Source organism: Passer montanus, unplaced genomic scaffold, assembly GCF_014805655.1.
Source record: "Passer montanus isolate IOZ18808 unplaced genomic scaffold, ASM1480565v1 scaffold20, whole genome shotgun sequence".
Taxonomy (NCBI): Eukaryota; Metazoa; Chordata; class Aves; order Passeriformes; family Passeridae; genus Passer; species Passer montanus.
The window spans coordinates 8,149,972-8,171,188 of record NW_024366592.1 but is presented as its reverse complement, the minus strand read 5'-3'; the positions used below and the strand labels follow the sequence as shown (position 1 = coordinate 8,171,188).

General features: G+C 37.7%; 1 protein-coding gene across 2 annotated transcripts; it reads left to right on the top strand.

Annotated features, from left to right (window-relative positions):
• The first annotated feature begins 383 nt into the window (after window positions 1–383).
• Window positions 384–16,701, top strand: DRAM1 (DNA damage regulated autophagy modulator 1). 2 transcript variants are annotated; one of them, XM_039708296.1, is made up of 7 exons: window positions 388–761; window positions 6,260–6,327; window positions 7,478–7,620; window positions 9,486–9,663; window positions 10,862–10,920; window positions 12,227–12,319; window positions 13,599–16,697. In XM_039708296.1, the coding sequence occupies exons 1-7, from the start codon at window positions 631–633 to the stop codon at window positions 13,641–13,643; spliced, it is 717 nt and encodes a 238-aa protein (XP_039564230.1). In that variant the 5' UTR covers window positions 388–630; the 3' UTR covers window positions 13,644–16,697. The 2 variants fall into 2 exon arrangements, with proteins under 2 accessions (XP_039564231.1, XP_039564230.1); XM_039708297.1 differs by lacking the exon at window positions 12,227–12,319 and having other exon boundaries at window positions 384–761; window positions 13,599–16,701.
• Window positions 16,702–21,217: the final 4,516 nt, after the last annotated feature.

Sequence of the window (21,217 nt, the reverse complement as noted above, 5' to 3'; positions counted from 1 at the left end):
AATTGCTGAACACGGCATGATTTTGAATTAAACTACCGTTTCCCTCTAAGCATGTGGAAAAGTGAATTTCAGGGGAAATTTGGAGATCAAGGCTACATTATATGTTTGAAACGAAAGTCCAAGGCAGATGAGGCGTGTGCAGGACTCCGGAATGGGACCTGCACAGTTTCTGACCCGGTCTCCGTGTCGGCGAGGTGCAAAGAGCCCCTTCACGCTCATACTGGACCCATTTTTAGCCCTTTTAAAGAAAACTGTCAAGGGGCAAGCGGCCGGCACGACGCGCAGAGCCCGGCGAGCATTCCAAGCAGCATCTCGCCGCCCGCCTCCCTGCCCCGACGGGGCGTGTGCGGCCCGAGCGCGGCGGCGGCAGCGGCGGGGGCTCTGCGGTGGGAGAGTTCCGCGGCCAGAAACTCCCCGAGGCGCCTCAGGTGCCGCCAGCCGTGAAAGGCGACGGGGCCCACGGCCGTCCCTGGCTCTCCGCCGCCGTCGGGGGCGGGGAGAGCGGCGGAGAACCGAAAGTGAAGGGAAGGCAGCATTGCGGGGCATCCCCGGGCCGAGCGCGGATGCGCCCGCCCGTCGCCGCTGCCGGGCCGGCACTGCAGGGCGCTGCCGCCGCTGCCCCGGGCGGCGATGCTGTGCTGCATGCCCGGCGTGGCTTTCGTGCCCGCTTTGCTCGTCAGCTGGTCCTCGGCCGCCTTCATCATCTCCTATGCCATCGCCGTGCTGGCCGGGCACGTCGAGCCCTTCGTGCCCTACATCAGGTGAGGCGGGGAGCGGCCGAGCTGCGGGGCCCGTGTGTGTGTGACCATGGGCGGTGTCCCGAGGGGCTTCCCGGAGGGAGAGTGGGGTCCCCAGGGAGGAGAGGCAGCGGCGGTGGGGCCTCACGCTGGGCGCTCCCGGCACCCATCGCACCTCCAGCACCTCTGAGAGCCGCAGGACACAGCGCCGGAGACACGATGGAAAGGACATGGAAGTTTTCTGCTGCAGCCAAAGCAGGCCTGATCCTAGGAAAAACTTTACTATTACGTGGTGGAAGTGTAATTTTGTTTGTATAACTCCAGAACTAGGCCAAAGGGCACCAGACGATGACTGGACTCAGAGCCCTGTGGTGGCTTTCGCGGTACACACATCCCCACAAACATGCATTTTTTATATTTCATTACAGGACCAATGGGTTTTAAAGATTTCCCAAGAGATGCCTGGCATCTCTTTTCTATAACTTTTTTCATTTAAGTGCAATTCTTTGTAAATCATTCTTTAGGCGTGGCTTATGTTAACGTTTAAGTCTAAACTATGAAAATGTTAGTATTTATCTCTCAATTGATTGAAGGTTAGCCAGAAATCCAAGAGTGTCTCTGATATACAGAAGATCTAAACAAGGTTTTAGAATATATTTTTCGAGATGCATCTAGACCTAATTCCTTGAAGGACTTTTTGGACGTGAACAATTTCAGAAGACTGCTAACCTGATTGGCACATAGAAGAAAATTTTATTGAAAATTAGGGTTTGTCATCATAGGCAAGAGGAAATGACACCACAACCCACAAGATAGCTGAGCTTCATTCAAACTGAGCCAGAGAAAGTTGGGCTTCATGTTTATATTAGCAAAACTTTTTAAGACTTTGTGCAAATCTGGAAAGCTCTTGGAAAGCCTTGTTCTTGTACTTGAACAAATACCCTACTGCTCATCCTTGATTACACACAAAGCTTTACTAACACAAAAGTGCTTGTGATCAGTGCAATTTATCCAGTATTAACTAACAAAAATTAATCATTTGACATAATTGTACATAGTTTGTGTTCAGAAATATTTTGAGATCCTCTAGTAAGAAATTTGACCAATTATGTTTCTTATGTTGAAGCCATGTCGTAGAATAAAATATATGAGAGAGCGGGATGTGGTTTTTATGTATAGTTTTGTTTGCAGTTAAGTTTTTGACAGCCCAGATATCTTAATTGTGTCATTCTTTCTAAAAGGGATGGACCAAACCTTTAAGTTAGAGCTGTACAACTCTAGTGAATGTATCACAGCTGCCACACTTATATCAGCTTAATGGAATAGCACCCATTAAACACTGTTCTTATCCTTTAGCTATGGAATCACAATAAAAGGCCATATGCCCTAAAATCCTAAACAAAACAAAAACATAAGAGGCTGTGCCAGTGATTCCCACTCACATTTCGGTCCCTCTGCATTTACTAGTAAAGCTTTTTAAAAGTCTTGTTTATGTTATATCCTTTTAACATCACATTTGGACTAAGAATATGTTGGCTATTGGTGAAGCACCTGCAACAATTCTAAAGGCATGTGGTCTAAGCATAAGAACTTCATAGAAGATGCACTTGGGAATAGTACAGGGTTTTCTTCTAAGTACTCAGGACAATAGTTGTACCACATTCAATGCTTAATTTGCAGGTCATTGCTTTAGCCTAAGAATATGAATCATGTGATTGAGAATGTGATTTAGTAAAACTAAGAGTGTTAAAAAAGGAGGAAGAATGTTGCAACCTTTCAGTTGTGCAATATCTTAAAATGAAGTATAAAAATTAAATAGACCTCATATGGGGAAATTCCAGTTACACAAAGGAGAAGAATACTGACATACTTGAGTTCAATGTTTCTGTAATTCTTACATTCATTCCCCAAGTACTCTGTGTATGCCTTGAAGTGACATTAATTTTATTTGCTTACAATGTAGCAGCTGTTACAGCGAGAGACCACATCTAAATTTGTCATTGAGACTGTGCTAATGTCCCATCAAGTAAACCATATAAATACAATTCTTGGTAAATAAAATTAATATGATTTTGTATTTTCTAGCAGCTAAGGCCTAAAAGATGATGAGGTTATGCCAAAATTAGTCCTGTTACTCACGCTGCTCAAAATCCAAACCGATTTGGATGTGCTGGGGTGGCTGTTTGCTTGTTCAAATTCTCAGTGAAAGAATAAAGGAAATTCTCCTGAAAGTATTTGCTACCACTTGGTACCTCTGGAGAAATCAGGATTCCTGTAGGTGGAATAGAATCTTCCTATTTTAAAAATTGGACCTCAGTTTGAAGAGAAATAGTTTATGATGGCTCTGAAGAAAATTTAATGAAATTCAATGAAAATTGAATGAAAATTCAATGAAAATTCAATGAGTCTTTTGGCCCTAAAATATTTATTCTTTGTCTCCTTCACCGTCTTGTCTTTCCACTCTTCAGAAGACTGTTCATTTTTAAAATTCTTCTGCATGAGATGGTGACACTGCTGTCATTTTCATACAGGGTTCTTAATCTTTTCCATGGTGGTTGAGCTCACCTATGCACCAGCTCAAATAAGTGAGCACATTTTTGTTTCAAATATACCATTTCCTTTTTTCTTGTTCATAAAAAGGAGGGGACTGTCACCCATTTTTGTTTCAAATATACCATTTCCTTTATTCTTGTTCATGCTTTTTTTGCTAATCTTTTTTTTTCAAATCAGCAGACTTAAAGAAAAATTAGTATTAATCCAAGTATTCATTTAGCTTTTCTAATGCAAAATATAGCATTAAGAAGACTGTGTCCTTAAAAGTCCAGTGTAGTACTTTGTAAATAGATTGTGATATAATATTCCTGGTATGAATTTTGTTTACAACGTAATCTAAGATTGTTGAGTTTAAAAATCCGCAATAGCAAAAATCACCTATAACCTTTAGCTTGAGAAAATACTTTGTTAAAAAATGTAGTTCAGTGCAATTTCACGTTATTTGGTTTACTCCTGCAATGTGTTCCAAGAACTTCAAATGGCTTTCTATGTGTGTGCCAATTCCATTCTCTTCTCACCTAAAGCCCTTCAAAAGCTTTGAAGTGATTACAGTCATGTACTTACCACAGAGTGGTTTCTGATTTGAAAAAGTCCTTGAAGATTGTCACAAGTGGCCCACATTTTAAATGGACTCCTTTGTCGTGTTAATGAAAACACTCCAGAAACAAAAGGAAAACATGAGGTTCAAGTTTAAAAAATGGGCTAAATGAAACACGAATTAAGATGATTTCCAGGTGTATCAAACAAACAAACAAAAAGTCTTAGTTTACTGTTTTCATCAATTTCACTGCCAAAGAGAAACGAGATTAATACAGACTACCAGCTGGAACAAGTCCTCAGAAAGCATTACAACAAGAAAATTCAGGGGAATAGGGATTCCCAATGCCTGACAAGTTGTAAAAACTTGCCTAAAAGCTTGGTCCAAACTTTTGTTGTCTGAGAATTTGGAACCAATCTAGTAAAAAGAAATATATGAATTTTCTCTATTTTTTTCCATCGGCTTTTCATAGAAAAAGATCCTACCTTTATGCTAAGCTTCCTCCTGTTGCTGATAAATCATCTTAGCAACTTTTGTTAAACAAGTCATTCTATAACATAGAAAGGGTTGGAGAGCAAATATGAATTTCTAAAATAATCAAGTCATTTGAGATGGTCATACTCTTCTGTCCTGAACTTCACAAAATTGTCAAAATCCTTGAGAGTGATTGCTAAAGTAGAGAGTGCTTTCTCTTTTTCCTGTGGAGAGCATTCATGCTGAGGTCATTTTGGCTGTACTCAGTGGTAGCTTCAGAATCTTAGCACTGAAACCTAATCCAGCCTCACTCTTGGAATGAATAGAATTCTTCTTTTTGCATGACATAAAAAAATATCCCTAGCTAGTACCTACTTGTCTCATTATACACAGAATCACAGAATCAGCATAGGTTGGAAAAGACCTCTGAGGTTAGTGAGTTCAACCTGTGTCTGAACTCCACCATGTCAACTAGACCATGGCACTAAGTCCAGGCTTTCCTTTAGCATTTCCAGGGATGGTGACTCCACCACCTCTCTGGGCAGTCCATTCCAATGTCAGAATCTTTGCTCAGTGTCCACTAAGCTTTGGCATTAGCTGAAACCCTCATGTGTTCGCATATCTGATTGGGTGCCTCTGTTCAAACACACTATCCTGCTTCTTGGTACTGCCCAGTAACTGAAAACTTAGCTCACACTCAAATTATGTAAAGATGGAAGAACTAGATGTTTTCCATTGGCTTGACCAACAGAACCTGATCAAATAGATATCAACTGGTTGTATGTTAAACAAGAAAAAAATGGACATCAGAGAAGAAAAAATAGCAAAAAGAGGTGGCGAGATCATAGTACTGTTCTTTCAACAGAGCACTCACCTTCCATAGAAGAGTTCTGCTTGAGGGGGCTTGAGTACAGGAGTAAGTTCATTCTGTGAGGAAGGGGCATTCTCTGGGGTGAGTTTTTGCACTTATGTAGGGAAAAGAGGGGAAACTACTCTATGGTGAAGGTGTTCCATTTTCTAAAAAACAAATGTTTTGTGCACATTATGTCTTTCATATATATATAGATGTAATATATGAAGACATTATGTCTTTTATATATGTCTAGACATATGTAGACATATACATGTAGATATTTATATAAATTCTGTAGATATTCTCACACCCCTCCCTCTCAATGTCCCAGTGAACTAATTATTCCCTGTGCAATGTTTCATCAGAAGAGACTTACAATCTAAAAAACAAATGTTTTGTGCACATTATGTCTTTCATATATATATAGATGTAATATATGAAGACATTATGTCTTTCATATATGTCTAGACATATGTAGACATATACATGTAGATATTTATATAAATTCTGTAGATATTCTCACACCCCTCCCTCTCCATGTCCCAGTGAACTAATTATTCCCTGTAAGGGTGAAGTGTTTCATCAGAAGAGATTTACACCACCTTGGAGATAGAGTACTCTTAAGCTGTATCTACATCAGTAAATTAAACAGTTGCTAGGAACATTCTTGGGCATGGAGCACAATTTCTCTCATAGGGTTATGTCCTTTTAAAGAAATTAAACCAAATTTTCTCACATCTTAAGATAGTGATTGCCATTAGATATCTTTTAGTCTATCACAGTGTTAATTCAGCAGATAAAAGAAACATTAATTCTGAAATGTCATTTATGTAATCATGTCATTCATGAGCAAAGTACAGGTCTGTCACATCTTTGCATATTGCATACAGAAACAGAAGAAATGCAGTTCAAAGAGTATGCTCTTAAAATATGCTTTCTTTTGAAAAGAAGGATTCTCTACTACAAATGGTGCAGCAGAAGATGAATTGCCTTACACACACAGCAGCAGTTCACACGAGTTCTGTTTCTCGAGGGATTTCAGTTGTCTCATTTATGTTTCACAGGTCTCAATTAACTTTTAATTTGTCTCTCTTCCTGCTTTAGCGACACTGGAACTAAACCTCCGGAGAGCGGAGTCTTTGGTTTTATGATTAATATTTCAGCACTTCTAGGTATGTATCAGGTATTTGGGTTGACCAGAATGAAAAAATCAGAGTTAGTGAAAAATGCCTGCTTTCATTACAGAAATGTATTCAGTATTCTGCAGAAAAACTTCTCCACAGTCAAATGGCAGTATCAGGTAGATGTAAGTAATCCCTGGAGAGTTGGGTCCTTAGGAGCAGTTAGTGCAGGCTTAGAGGCACTTGTGTCTCTTCAGAGCACCTCATCAGTGCAAAGCAGTCAGCACACTGGAAATAAAAGTGGAGCAAAGATGGCATAATTACTCTGCAGAAACTCTGATGTAGGGAAACTTTAGTTTCTAAGATGCTGCAGTAAAGGGAAGTGTTGAAGCAACACCTGGTTTTCTCCACAATGTGCCTGCTCTACAAAATAACTGATGTGAATCAGGCAGTTTGGCATTTTCCATTATCTTTAAGAGGATTGAGGATCAAGAGCTGTGTATCTCTGTATGATGGCCTTAAGACAAAGTAAACATATTTTACCTTTTATAAGAGCCTCGTTCAGTCACAATCTTGGAGTGTTTCATGTAGCCTCATAGTGCCTGGGCAAAGTTACCTAATTTCTTTTACCAACTGCAGATAGGCTGAAACTGTGTTGTGTGTTATGGAATTGTGGAATTCAGTCTACAGCTTATTATCCTGAAGAACCACGATTTCCTAATTCAGTACTGGTGTTTGCCAGGAGTGAACTGCATATTAGGGCCAGGCATGCAGTGACTCTACAAAATGGAATTAATTCTTCAGACCATCCATCATAAGGAGATGTAGTTCTTGCACAAGACTGCTTCTCAGAGCAGAATAAGGCCTTTCACTTGCATCTTATGGTTCTTATCTCCCTGTAACACCTGTTCCTAATGTGCCCAAAACACCCAGAAGAATGAGATTTAAATTAGTGCTTTTCTTGAACTGATGTGCATTTAGTTCTACATAGCAATAATGTGCAATTTTAAGACAATGTTGAAGTTCCATCTGAAAGTTCATCTGAATTAACTTCTTCATTCCAGCAGAGTTAAAGATAGTATTATTTATTGTATTATATTTATAATTTTGTTCTGAAAGTCATGTGTTACAGGAAAAAGTTGTTAAAATGTAATCAATATGTAATCATTGAACAAAACACTTTTTTTTGGTTTTTTTTCAGCTTCAATTACAATGTACATCAGATATTTATTAATAGAGAAGCAAAATGAATCATCACACTTTGTTAGGTCTTCATGCAATATGTTTACATTATGTGTGGGATTGATGGGCTGCACTGGAATGGGCATAGTTGCAACTTTTCAGGTATGACCATAAATTTCGTAACAAAAATGAAAATAAGCTTGTTTTACCATTAAAAATTCCAACTAGATAACAGTGATTAACATTATCCCCATGCGGACCCTTGGAAATTGAGAAGCTTGTTTTACCATTAAAAATTCCAACTAGATAACAGTGATTAACATTATCCCCATGTGGACCATTGGAAAAGCATAAGAATGCTTTTCTTGCTCTTGCCTTTTTTCTGTAGCTTTTCAGCAACAGACTTGGTTCCTCCCTATACAAGAGAATTTTTGCTTGTGCAGTTTTGCCATTAAGGAGTTTTTTGTGTGCTTGTCTTGTAACAGATCTGTACTGTATGGATGTTCTTGCTGTAAATTTTTTCCTGTGAAAACTTGAATGTAAAACATTTTGCTATTCCAAGTTTAGTTCACTTATAATCAGGTAAGGCAGTATAAGTCAGACTAACAAAAGCATCTGCATTTTTGGCTGAATGATGGCATACTCACCAGCAGAATTTTCTACAAAATAAACTAATCTTATCTGACAGATTTTTTTTAGAAAATTGAGCACAATATCAGCCTGTTAAACTTTTGAGTCTGTAGGAAATGGCATAACAACATGTTTTATCTTTTGATAGAGACATGTAGAACTATGCTTACTTTGCCAGAAGTATCTTATTACAAACCAAAGCTCCCCCCTCAGTGTCTGAAAGAAAATTCAGTAGGGAGAAAAATACTGAAACAAATTATTCATTTCAACTTTTCTAGTGAGGAAGTATATAATAAGCTAGATTCTGACACAAATATTAGAACAATTGCACTTAAAGCTTCAGCCTAGAATCAAGTTAAATTCAATTGGCAGATGGCTTGAGATGTTGCCTTAAAATCTGTGGAAACAGCTGCATTATTTCTTTTAAAGTCTGGTCTACCTTGGAACATTTTATTAAATACCATTGTGCTCATATAGTGACATGACATACACAGAAATTGAAAATAAAGATTGTTGGGCCTTCAACAGCCAGTACAGTTTTACATGTAATGGAAATAGTATTTTCAGACAAAAAACCCCTCTGCCTTAGGATGACAACTTGCCCTTTTTAGCTTTGCATCCAGGCAGTGCGTGTGGATTGCAAACATCACAGGTACTGTGGTTTTTTAAAGTTTTAGATTTTAAAGATTATTCTAATCATATTGTACTTTAAAATATCCCTGTTCTTATTGATAAAATTTATATGCAGCACAAAAAAAAATGTTGGATGATGCCTGACTGAAATAGAAACCAAACTCAATAGGGAAAAGACAAATCAGGAATGCAAAATAATTTGTGAGAGTCAGGGATGCAGAAACTTTGATCCTAATGTTTCCAAAGGGATTCCTTGACAGTTATAACACAGGTTCTTATCTAATCTCTTTTGTGTCTCATTGCCAGTCCATAAACTCCTTCCTCACTTAACTTCTATTTCCTCTGCTTTGACCCTGCTTTCCTTGTTAAGTGCAGTTTAGAATGGGTTCTGAGCATAATAAGGATCTAATCTAGCTAAGCATCTGATCTAGCAGATTCTCAAGCATCCTTAATTGCCCGAGAAGCTGGAAATGGTGACTTGCAAACCTTCAATCTTTTCACTGTATATGTACAACTAGTGAACAGTACATTCTGATCCCTATTTGCCAACAGAATAACTGAAACATGAAGAGGATGTGAGATTTGCTCAAGGTCAGGTGATGTTTCAAGTCAGGAGATCAAAGCAAAACTGGAATTAGAAATTATTCCCTTAGTATTCTAGTTCCTCTAATCAGTACATCATGCAGAAAATTTACATTCATGTGCACTACCTGCTAGTTTCTTCAGGTAACAGCAGCTAACCATTGTGCTGATTCCCTTTCCAGGAGCTGGCTGTTCCCAGTGTCCATGACATAGGAGCTTTGGTGGCCTTTGGCTCGGGTGTTGTATACATCACACTTCAGTCTATAATCTCCTACAAGTCCTGCCCACGATGGAACACTTACTTTGTGTGTCACATAAGGATGGCCATATCTGTCATATCTGTCATTGCTTTCATTCCCAGTATCCTTTGTGGTGTATCCTGTGGTTTTCCCTTTATTGTTCATGGTTTTCCTTTTAAGTTAAAACATTGCTGATAAAAAATAAAAATGAGGTCACACTCTTTACTTAGGGCTCTCTAATGTGTATAATACAGCATGTTGAGACACCGTTAATAGCACAAAGATGAGTTTTGGGAACTTCTAAAAAGCTTTATCTCTTATTTCAGTGGTATTTTTAAAAACAATGTCCCAGTGTTTTCCACAGAATCATGCACTAGTGAAGCTAGAGCAGCTTTTCAACTTCCTTCCCTCGAAGGAGAATAGGGAGGAAAGTCTGAAAAAGGGAGCTACTGCTTCTACAATGAATCAAACCCACATTGCTTCTACAATGAATCAATCACACAGAAGTTAAAAACATGGGTGGCATACAAGCCTAAGCAGATGAAGTGAAGCTAGAGCAGCTTTTCAACTTCCTTCCCTCGAAGGAGAGTAAAGTCTGAAAAAGGGAGCCACTGCTTCCATAATAAAGCAAAAACACAGAAGTTAAAAACATGGGTGGCATAATAGCCTAAGCAGATGATTTTGACCATGCTGCTTGGTTCTTCACCTCAGTAGTCACCTCTCCTAAAGCCACACTGCACAACTTCCTGGCTTTTCCCTTGGCATGCTGTAATTAGTAGTCTCACTGATTTTATTTGCCTTGGGTGGTCTGCCAAGTGTTGAAAAGTGATTGCAGCAGCTCATCACATAAGCCAGCCAGCTACAGCCTGCTTTTGGTTCCAGCAGCTGTGAAGGGGCTTTGGAAGAGGGCCTCAGTCCTGAGAGGAAGTTGTGCAAACACATCAAGGCACTTTCTGTGCATCACTGGAAACCAACACTGTTCCACTTCCAGCAGTGCAGGACTCGCTTCCATAGTTGTTGATCACAAATGTCACCTGAGTTTGGAGTGTCTCCCTTACTGTCTATACTTTGAAAGAACCTACAGAAACCTTCATTTGTGCAGAAATGTGTTTTGGTTGCTGTTACCACTTGCCTTGTAATAAGGTGTTTCATTTACTTGTATTCTTAATACCTTGATTTGATATGGTGGCTGTTCAGGGTCTCCTGTTCTACAAAAGGGGAAGATGGTCTGGGTTTTGGGTTGGTTTTTTTTTGAAAGCAGATATTTTCATTTTTAGTCACTGATATTGTATAGTTTCCTTTACACTGTTTTTTCCCAGTGATTGTGTTTGCTTCAAAAATTTCCATGACAAGAATTGATTGGACTCCAGGTGAAAAGGTAAAATTGTACTAGGTAGCCAACTTACCTTGTGTGATATTATTTGGGGAATGCTGTTATATTTATCTTAAAGCACTACAAAGATGTCAGAGGCTTCAAATAGCACATTATCATGAACAGATTTGTGCAATGCTGATTTCCAGTCACTTCTTCATTAGAAAGGTGACTGCGGTGTGGGTAAGAAAACTTGTCATGGGTGATCAATCTTGAAAGAGTTAGACTTTCATTTTGACTGAGAATTTGAAAGTTTCCCATAGAAAAAGACTACAAAACAAAATGTCTGGAAATTAGTTGTTCTACTTCCTTTTATAGTCAATTTTCTTGAAAATGAACTTTTCACATGAAACAATAACTGGACCAATTTAATTCTGTAGTTTTTGAGGTTTTTACAATATTGTATATCTCAGCTTTTTTTATCATTCTTTATTAAATAGTCTTTGATACTGCCATAAATGTTTGGAATCTGACCTAAAGCATCCTAAAGTTAATTTTAGGTATTTGAATTGATTTCAATGTTTCCAGAATGATAACTATGAAAACTAATTTTTTTGGGGCAATTTTGCTAAAAGGAGGTATTAAAAAACCCCAACCAAACAGGTTAAATAATGCAGAGAGTATATCCTGCTTGAAGAGCTTAATAAGAGCACACTTAGCAAATGTACCACAACCAAACAGTGGCAAGGCAGCTGTGAGATAAATCTTTGCAAATTTGACAATCTTAGTAATATCTTCAGGGGTTTTGTGGGTTTTTATGTGATGCAAAGATGAAAAAATGGTTTTACTGAAACAGATGGCATATTTGGTGATGGCATGTTAAGAAACACTTTTCATTCTGTTTGTGTCATGTGACATAGGTTTACAAGGACAGTCTTAAAAACAAAAGTCTTGTCAGGAACTGTGATTAAGGGTAGCCCTCCATTTCAAACCATGGTAAGGATTTGCTCAGAATTACTGAGCTCAGTGGCTCTGAGTGACAGCTTGGAGCACGGGCACATCAGTAATTTTAATGTAACAACTGGATGTTTTCAGGTTTATATTATAGTCAACCTTTGTTTTGATACTGTGCCAAGTGTAGTTTTCTTCTACTGCCTTTGATGGTCTGCACAAGACTTAGTGTAACACGTGCACCTTGATAAATTTACTCACCATTCTGTAAAAAGAAAATGTGAGTTGACTTTTATACAGCAGGGATGACAAGTCCTAAATCTTACTTGCTGCATTTACAGAAGGAGATGTCTATATCATTTCACCCATGTTTTATTTAGCTGTTTAATCTGAAAATTTGTTTTATATCTCACTCCATCAGGATTATACTTACCATTTTATAAGTGCAATCTGTGAATGGACAGTGGCCTTTGGTTTCATCTTCTTCTTTTTAACATTCATTAGAGATTTTCAGGTTGGTATTCACACATTTTAGCAGTGACTAAGTGCTATGAATTATATAACAATGCAATAGAAAATTACCATTCTTTACCTAGATAGATGCATCAAGGCTATACAGAAACAAATGTTGCCAAGCACAGAACTGATTTCTGTCTACATAATGAATATTCTCCCCCTTGATTATAAAACAAAAAATTCAGTTTAATGTTCAATGTGCCTGTTCTTCAAAATTAATAATAATCAATTATTTACCACTCTTTTTGTAGAAAGAGTCCCTCTAGAGGTGATATAATAACAAATAAACAATGCAACTAAAACTTTGTTTCTTTCTGCCTGAGGGATTTTATATAATAATCCAAAGCTTTTCAATAATTGATGTTTTACACATTTTGCGCACATTATGTTTCCTTATACAGCAAAGAAGATGAAATAATTTTTGGAAAAGTATTGACACAAAAGCCCTCTGGTTTGGGTAGCTGGATTCAGAGTTAACATATATTTTGGTAACCAATAGCAAACATGTCTGTTTAGTTTTGACTTAGTACTGAATAGGTCATAGCTGCAGGGCTTTTCATAAACTAAAAAAAAAAAAAATTAAAAATAATAAAATAAAATAAGCTAGGTTCAGCAGAGAAAAACTAAAAAAAAATAGGTGTTCTGAATTACACAACACATGATCTTAAAGATATATAATTGCCTTCTAAACCTGATAGAATTATTGAAAAACCATTCCAAAATATCTGTATCATTTAATGCATGATTTTTGGGGGACGTATTTATAACCAGTCCATCACTCTTTTATTTTTATATATATGATCTCTTATCAAAGGTCAAACATTTTCCTAGGAGACAGAGATTTGCAGGACAATGCAATTCTAAGAATATTTATCAACAATCATTAGTTGATAATTCTGCTTCAGACACATAAAAACTTTTACTAAATATAAATATTTTGAAAATAAGAGAAAGTGATGAAATTAAAATGGAATTGTGGCCATTTTAAATTACAGGCTATGAAATAGCAAGAATCCAATGTTAGGGTTTGACAATGACAGAAAAATTTTTTAGATTCTGCCATATTCTAGTCATAACCAGTGCTCAGAGAAAACCAAATTATTAATTCAGTAAAAAATTCCTATCATACTCAAAGAAAAATAAGATTTTTTTTTTCAAATTTTCGTCCAGTATTTATTTCACTTTAACATTTGTTTCTTTTGTTTTGTTTCATCTCCTTGTACTTTATATGTGAAATTAAATTATCCTGAGCTGATCTTGCTTTATTTTTCTTTTAGAGATTTTCTTTAAGGATATCCACAGAAATACATGAAGAATCCTGATAGTGAAAGAACAATATTTTATATCTATGAATATTCTAGGTTTCTTTTTACTCAGAAAAAGTGGCAGAGGCACAAGGATTGATAAGGTTGTATTAAGAACCCATGCCATTAACTCTGCACCAGCAAGCACTAAAAGGTTTTAAAAACTCGGAACAAGGTTTCTCCTGCCTTTTTGTAATATTTTGTAATTTTTATATTGTTTGATATATTAAAAATACTGTAATAAAAGCAATATCTAGAAGCACCAGAAAATCACTCAAGAACTTGATCTCCTCAGCTCTTCCATTTTGGACATATCTGTACTTTTTTAATTTGCTGTAGTGTGATCAGTAGCATTAGTTTTAAACTTGAGAAAGTACATTTTGCAAAGAGAAAAGTGTAAAGGCAATGGAAATCACTAGGACTGAATTCCTACTCTGTTAGGTTGCAAGGGCTGGAGCAGATGGTGAGAGCAAGAGTGGGATCATTGTTTGAAGAAATTTGAAGTTAATAGATGTCAACACTATGCTACATATTTCTGATACTGGGCACTGTAATGCAAATGCAAATGCAAATCCTAAGAGAAATTTAAACTATATTGCTTGAAAAATGTTTTCTAATCATCACTGCAGTACATGTTGTAAAAATCCACCCCTTTTACCCTTTTATGCACTGACGGCCACAGGAAACAAAAGACAGAAGTGGGAATAGAAAGTAAATTGACATATAAGCATGATGTAATAAAGATAAATCTTATTGCAACTTCATTAATATAAAGCAGAATTTTCCAGCCGGTGTTTTAATCTACAATGGAGTGAAGGTCTCAAAAAAAGTCTTGGGAATGCATGGAAAATAAGAGGAGGCAGTAGTTTTCAGGTACTTAGAAATAAATGTATGAGTATTACATACCTAAAACTGAATTAAAAAACAAACCTGGAGAGCATCTGTAATGAAGATATTTGCTGCTATAGAATTATTTCTGTAATGAAAGATTGGAAAGGAACTAATTGAGAAGCCAGAAGCTACAAGTATCTGCAGTCAAAAGGTTCTTTCATGGACTGATTCACCACCTCCATTCAGTGCATTAATCATTCAGTTGTGAATTATGTTCTCTGAAAATTACATTTTCCACACTATCACAGTTTATGCAGAAATATTGATGATTTTCAGTTGCTAATATCCACTAACTAATGTGTGTTTGGAGAGTGATGTCTTAAGATTAGTCATCTGTTAATATTTCTTTTAATGTGTATTTTAAACTGTATTAAATTCAGCTGTTTCACAACTTAAAGAGTTGATGTTTTTGATGTTTGTAAGTTCTTCCAGATAAAAACAGATAAAAGTGTTTATTCTCCATTTGCTTTCAATAGTATTCAGGTTATCTTGAAGATGTTTATAGCTACAACCAAGTTAAAAATCAAATCTAGTACTGATTAAGGATGGATCTTGTGTCTTACTGACTGGGTATTCTGTAAGGGACACACATTCCTTCAAGTGAAGATCATAAAGGAAATGTGTATCAACCACAAAAAGTGACATCATGTTACTTTCAAGGCTCTGTTAAGAAAAGAGCATATTTCCTAGTGCATTGTGCATTAATTCTTTTATTGCTTTTTATTCTTAGCTTTCATAAATTATAAGAAGCAAGAAGTTGTTATTTTAAATAATAGCCAACCTTTACAGTGCTTACAGTATCCTAAAGGGAAGAAAAAAATTTCAGAGAAAGTGGCTGAATCAAGATCACGGTAGTCCCCAAAGTCAAGAGGTAAATTCAAGTATTGAATTAAATCCTTCACATTTTCCTGAGCTTTACTGTGATACATTTTAATATGAGTTAGATGAATGACCAAAAGAATGCACCAATAGTGCACCTTTTATTACATCTGTTAGGCCTAAGACCTCAATGTGCATTGACATGCAGATAGAGGCAATGGATTATTATTTTTTTTATTTGTGCAGTGAACAACTATTGAAAATATTTTGATTTTTCTCTGTCTCAATCAGATTTTCAGTCAACAGCTTAACTATTTTTTTCAGTAGAAATGTGAGTTGACAAGTTGCAAGCAATTGCCAAAATAATATTCTAGCAAGGTATAATCTAGCTGTGGCTGACTCTTGTTAAATACTGCACTTTGATTTTTTCAGGCAAGTGATCTCTAGAGGTTAGCACAGATAATGTCACATTTCTGTTGCTTTGCTACAGGTCCTTTTTTTCTATATTTTCATATTTCTTAGCAACAATAAATAGCTTTTTTTTTTGTTGTGGAAGATATGCTACAAATATTTTCATCATCTACTCTGCTTGATGTTCTCTAGTTGTCAGCACATCAGGAGTGATTGAGAAATTCCTTTTGCATAAACTCCAGTAAATCACATGATACTTGCTGTTATTTTTAGTGGTTATGCTAAATCATTCTACTGCTTCCAAAAGTGCAAAAGCTAATTTTTCTAGGTTGCATCTTGATCTGCAGATGAAACACCACTGTTGTGGTCTCTGTCACAGTTCCAGATCATGTAAGGATGAAACTCTTAACAACTCAAAATACCTAAAACTCCCTTTGTCTTAGGACACTGTTACTTGCTCTGCTTTGCCTTCCAGTGCACACTAAGCTAGTGATGACCTCGTTACTGGCTTTTCTCTTAAGGCAAACTAAACTTTAATTTCTGGTCTGCTCAGTTTGTGTACTGCCTTACCTCTAACAGCAACATATGTTTGACAGTAGTACAATAATCTTGACGTCAAGGTACTTATTTCTTGCTCTTAATACTGGTAGCAAGACTTCCAAGCAGATTAGAGGGATTATGGCAACACATCAGTGAATTTTGGACATTCCAGAGTGAATTTTGTAAAGAGTTTCAAGAGCTTGGTATTTCAAACTCCTCTGTAAATACAGTCTTAGTCTCAATATTGACCACATTTTCACAAGCCTTCAGGCTTTAGAGCATCTGTTTGCAGACTGCAGAGGGTGGGGTTGGTTCCCTGTGATTTACAATGTACACTAGAAATATTGTCTCTGGAAGAGGCTGGAAGAGCTGTTCTCCTCCAAGAGACAGTGAGTGGCAGCAGGATGCATGTATTTTAAGAGGGGATAGTATTTGTTTCCTTGGAAAATGAGTAAATGCCCATTTATTTGGGAGAAATGTGGGCAAGTAGCAATAGGCTTTAATGCATAAATTCTCTTTAGCTTTGACTAAAAACTGTATGTATTTTAAGAGGGGATAGTATTTGTTTCCTTGGAAAATGAGTAAATGCCCACTTATTTGGGAGAAAGGTGGGCAAGTAGCAATAAAAAAATTTAATGCATAAATTCTCTGTAGCTTTGACTAAAAACTGGGTCAGAGCTGGGTCTGTCTTTCACTGCATTTGTGTGTGTGCCAGTGCCCATACAGTCACACGTGCACACACGAGCAGTACTGGCATGATGAGGCCTGGCAGTGGTCAGAGTCCTGCATGTTGCTGCAATACACAGAAATAAAAATTGCATGCTGTATTTTATAAACAATCACAGCAATTTAATCAGCTTTGGCTATATCTTGGATTGGTAATATAATTCAGAAAGAGCGTTTCTCCCATCTCAAGGAGAAAATAGGCAAGTCCTACATGTGGTATCTGTATTTTTCCCTGTACACAATAGATGGCACTAGCAGCCCACATGATTTGGGTTTATTTCCCACGTTCAGGCAAGCAAGTACAGCAGTTTTGTAGGTAGCTTTAGATGATTTTAATAGTTGCCTGGAGGCCCAGTCAAACAAGTTTTGTATTGTGCCTTTGTGGAAAACAAGTCGGACCTAAGTTTCTTTGCCATCCCTTCCTGCCTTCATCTAAGTAAATATGTTTTGCTACTGCCATGTGTAGCCTCATAGCAACTTTAATTTTGAATTAAGTTGCCTAAGTCAGAGGAGCCACTTGCTGCAGTTATCACTGGCACATGCTGACATCCAGCTCTCATTACTACACCACTTCTCCTGGGAAGCTTTTCCTACCCTGTCACAAAGAAGGTACATTTCCCATGGTTGCTTCAGTAGAATCCTGTCGGTTTGCAGTGGGGCATTAGGAGACAATATAGACCTTGTTTTCATGAGACAACAGTATAGAAAGAACAAGATTTTAACATTTCAAAATTGTAGCCAGTCTGCATCCAGAAAAAGTGACATGGCTGATTGTGAAAAAATTTCAAACGTAGCTGCTGTATCTATTTAAAAATGCACTTTGCATGTAAAACGTCTTTTTCCAGTTATCTCCTTGCCTAATAAAACAGTTAGCATTGTCTTCTGTGAAGTCTAGCAATAATGCAGGCTTCTGAACATTATCTTACCTGGAATGATACAAGTTTAGCATTCACAGTCTTAAATAAACCATGATGAGCAGCATGGATATTTCTTTAGAAACTCCCACCAAATGTTGTATGGATTTTTGGAAAAATAAATATAGAAAGTGCTCTGACAAAGTATGAGTGATTCATTATTGATAAACATCTTTAACGCAGTAGAACTTTCTTACTCCGCAAGCACTCTCCCAACACACACTCATAAAACTCATTAGAGGTACATTTCAAAGAAGATTTCTCTGATGAATGTCTTGACTTCCATCATGAGATCTGCAGGAACATTCTCTGCAGCTCTGCTTCTATTCGAGATATTAGCAGCTGATGGATGTCCATGCAAAGAGGTGTCTTTCCTTCCTCTCACACTGCATCAGGTGGCTGAAACATATTAGGTGGTTTGCAGGGAGGTTTTTCTTCTGGTTTGAATCATTCAAGAGGATTTTTTGATAATAAAACAATTTGTGGGGGTTTTTCCCTTTGAAAATTATAAATAGAACTTTGTGCTCCTTTGAAATTTCAATGGGATTACACATAAAATCTTGACTACTACTTAGAAAGGATGTTGACATAGGTCTTGCTCTTCAGGCAAAAATGTAACATTCAGAAATTGCACCAGATGAAATAACACTCTTTTCTTATCTATTAGCCTTTTAGATATATTTAGCCTTTGACAATACAAAAATTCAACGGGAGATAAGAAGCTTCACTTGAAGGAAAAGTGATCTTTTAACCAACTAAAATCAAATTACAAGACTTCTACTGACTTTAAATGTTAGTATTTCTTCCACTGTTGAGCAAGTGCATATGTTGTTCACAGAGTCTGGGGATGTTTCCTGCATAGATTCTGGTGTCAGCAGGATAATCTCAGGGATGAATTTGGGAAACAAGTTATTTCCCTGTAAGCAGTTTGAAGGAGACATCAAGATCTAAGACTCTGCTTGTTCTGCCTCTGCTCCTTAAACCCAGCTTGGTTTCTTTATTGAAGAAACACAAATTGAGAGTTCAAAGTGAAGTACTTAGACCTGAGTTCTCAGAACCGATATCACAAGTACAACAGGATATAGTTCTGATTAAGCCTCTAATGACATTTAATTTGAAATTCAGCGCAACTGTGTGAAGATGGCACTGTGACAAGATCTGAGACATCCCCAAGTAGCTGTAACAGTCTTAGAAGCAACTGAGGAAGCAGGATCCAAGCTTCAGCAAGCACTTGTTTTCTCAGGATTGTGGAAGCTTTCCATTGGCTTGGCTTCCTCTGGGTTTTGGGGGCACGGAGATGGCGCCATTTCTTATTTCTCCCTTTGTCCTCTGTCCTTCTGTGTTACCTAATACTCAATTCACACAAATTGTGTTGGCAAACAGCTCTCCCAGTATGTTAGTATTAGGATGTGGTTTCTGTGATTCTGTTCCAGAAATCATCTTTCTTCATGACAGTCAACAAATTAGCCTTACTTTCCTCCATTTTGTGGTCTCAATCTGATGTCTGGGGAATTTGAACGTATGCAGGTAGTAAGTCATGGGTGCTCTCTGACCTGACTGCAGACCAAAATCAACTCTCAACTGAGATCCTGCCTACAGCTGGCATGGCTGGTTAGCTTAAAAGTGTTTAAACCAAATATTTGGGGTAATTATAGTATTATAGCAGATTTTAAAGGGTGATTGCCAGTGCTGTCAAAGGGTGAAGCTGACATTTTTTCAGTACCCCTCCTTGCCAAACAGCTTTAAAATTTGAAGGCTATTATTGTACTAGCATAGTTCTTTAGTCTTGAACTGAATTTAAAACATGCTTACTGTTTAGGATAGGCAATACAAAATCCTGATCGCTACTTTCCTGGAATTTCAACCAAAAGGAATGGTACAACATTATATAATCATGTTTTTTAAAAATCAACTTGCAGTTTTACATGGCATCTTGTGTCTGCTCGTGGCAGCCAGAACTGAGCGTTGCCATTGAAAACAGAGAGTCATGGCAGTATATTCACTCCAAAAATACCTTCTGGTTGCAAAAATATTTAACAATGTTAAGACTAAAGAGGAGTGAGAGGAAACTAAAGAAAGACAGGGTTGGAAACTGTTCATAGCCCTGTCAGATAAAAATTCACCGTGGAAAAAGGCACAAACAGACAAATAAAAAACAATTTCTGGAGTAAAAATTCAATCCGGCAGATCACTAAGTCTTCTTGAGTAGGGCTGAAGGGTGAAAGGCGGTTGACCCTCAAACCACTCAGTTAAATTCAGTGAGCAGAAAGCACTGGGCATCAGGCATTCTGCTCGGGACTGGGGACAGATAAGTCTCTCATGGATTTCTAGGAAGAGCAGAAACTCTGCCTTTGCGCGTAACTCTTTTGGAAAAGAGGTTTAGGAAAAAACAGAAGTCTTGGAAACTAAAATCCTAGCAATACCATAGATGGGTTATTGAAACTATCCCATAAATCACAGTAGCAGTTAGACATCAAGGCAAAAGGGGAATTAGTGATTCTTTTCCTCGAAGGGCAGCTGGATATGGGTCTTCATCAGGATTGTGTAACCGCGTTGCAGAAGCAGCAGTTCCTGTGTGTTTGGGGCAGTTTTGTCTGTTACTCTCAAGGCACACAGACTGAGAAATAGGGCAAAAGATTGGAAGCTGACAGAAAGGGTAAGAAAGAGAAGAGTCCCTCTCCTCTCTTCCCCTAAGAAAAGAGGGGAAGGAAAAGGTAGGATTTTGCCTCAAGGTCTGTGGAAATGAACATGACACTTATCTCTGGCCTCAGTGGAAATAAAGAAACACAGAGAGACCCCTTTATTACCCCGTAAAGAATTACATTGAATGACATCAAATTACAAAGAGGAATCAGAAAGCATTTTTCTGCCATTTTCTGGACACTAAAGGTCAATTCTTTGATAGGTTTCTTGGGAGTCAAGTTATATGGAAACCACAGTCCCAGGACCTGGAGAAAAGGTTCCTGTTCACAGATTGCAGCAGGAGGAGTTCCCCTTTCTGTGCATTTTCAGTGTAGAATTTGGGATAACAGGAGGTTGTTCTTGCTTCTAAAGGTCCCCACATAGCTTCTGGTGGGAAGACACCAGATTGTTTGGCAATCCCACAGGGAACACAGGGGAGATTTTTGCCAGCAAAAACGCAGACTAGAAGAGGAACAGAGTCTCTCTAATGAAACAGTGAAGGATGAGCTACACAAGATGGTTGAGGTTATCTGCTTTTGTCCACAGTGTCATGTAGAAGACTCTGAATAGGGTGTCATTGTGGGTGCAAGGAGGGTTTGCTTAATTGAG

Bases quoted from the DNA above. Each gene is read 5' to 3' on its own strand.
- DRAM1 (XM_039708296.1), top strand. From the start codon at position 631: ATGCTGTGCTGCATGCCCGGCGTGGCTTTCGTGCCCGCTTTGCTCGTC. The intron at 7,621-9,485 runs GTATGACCATAA...TTCCCTTTCCAG, and splicing joins GCATAGTTGCAACTTTTCAG to GAGCTGGCTGTTCCCAGTGT. The intron at 10,921-12,226 runs GTAAAATTGTAC...TCACTCCATCAG, and splicing joins ATTGGACTCCAGGTGAAAAG to GATTATACTTACCATTTTAT.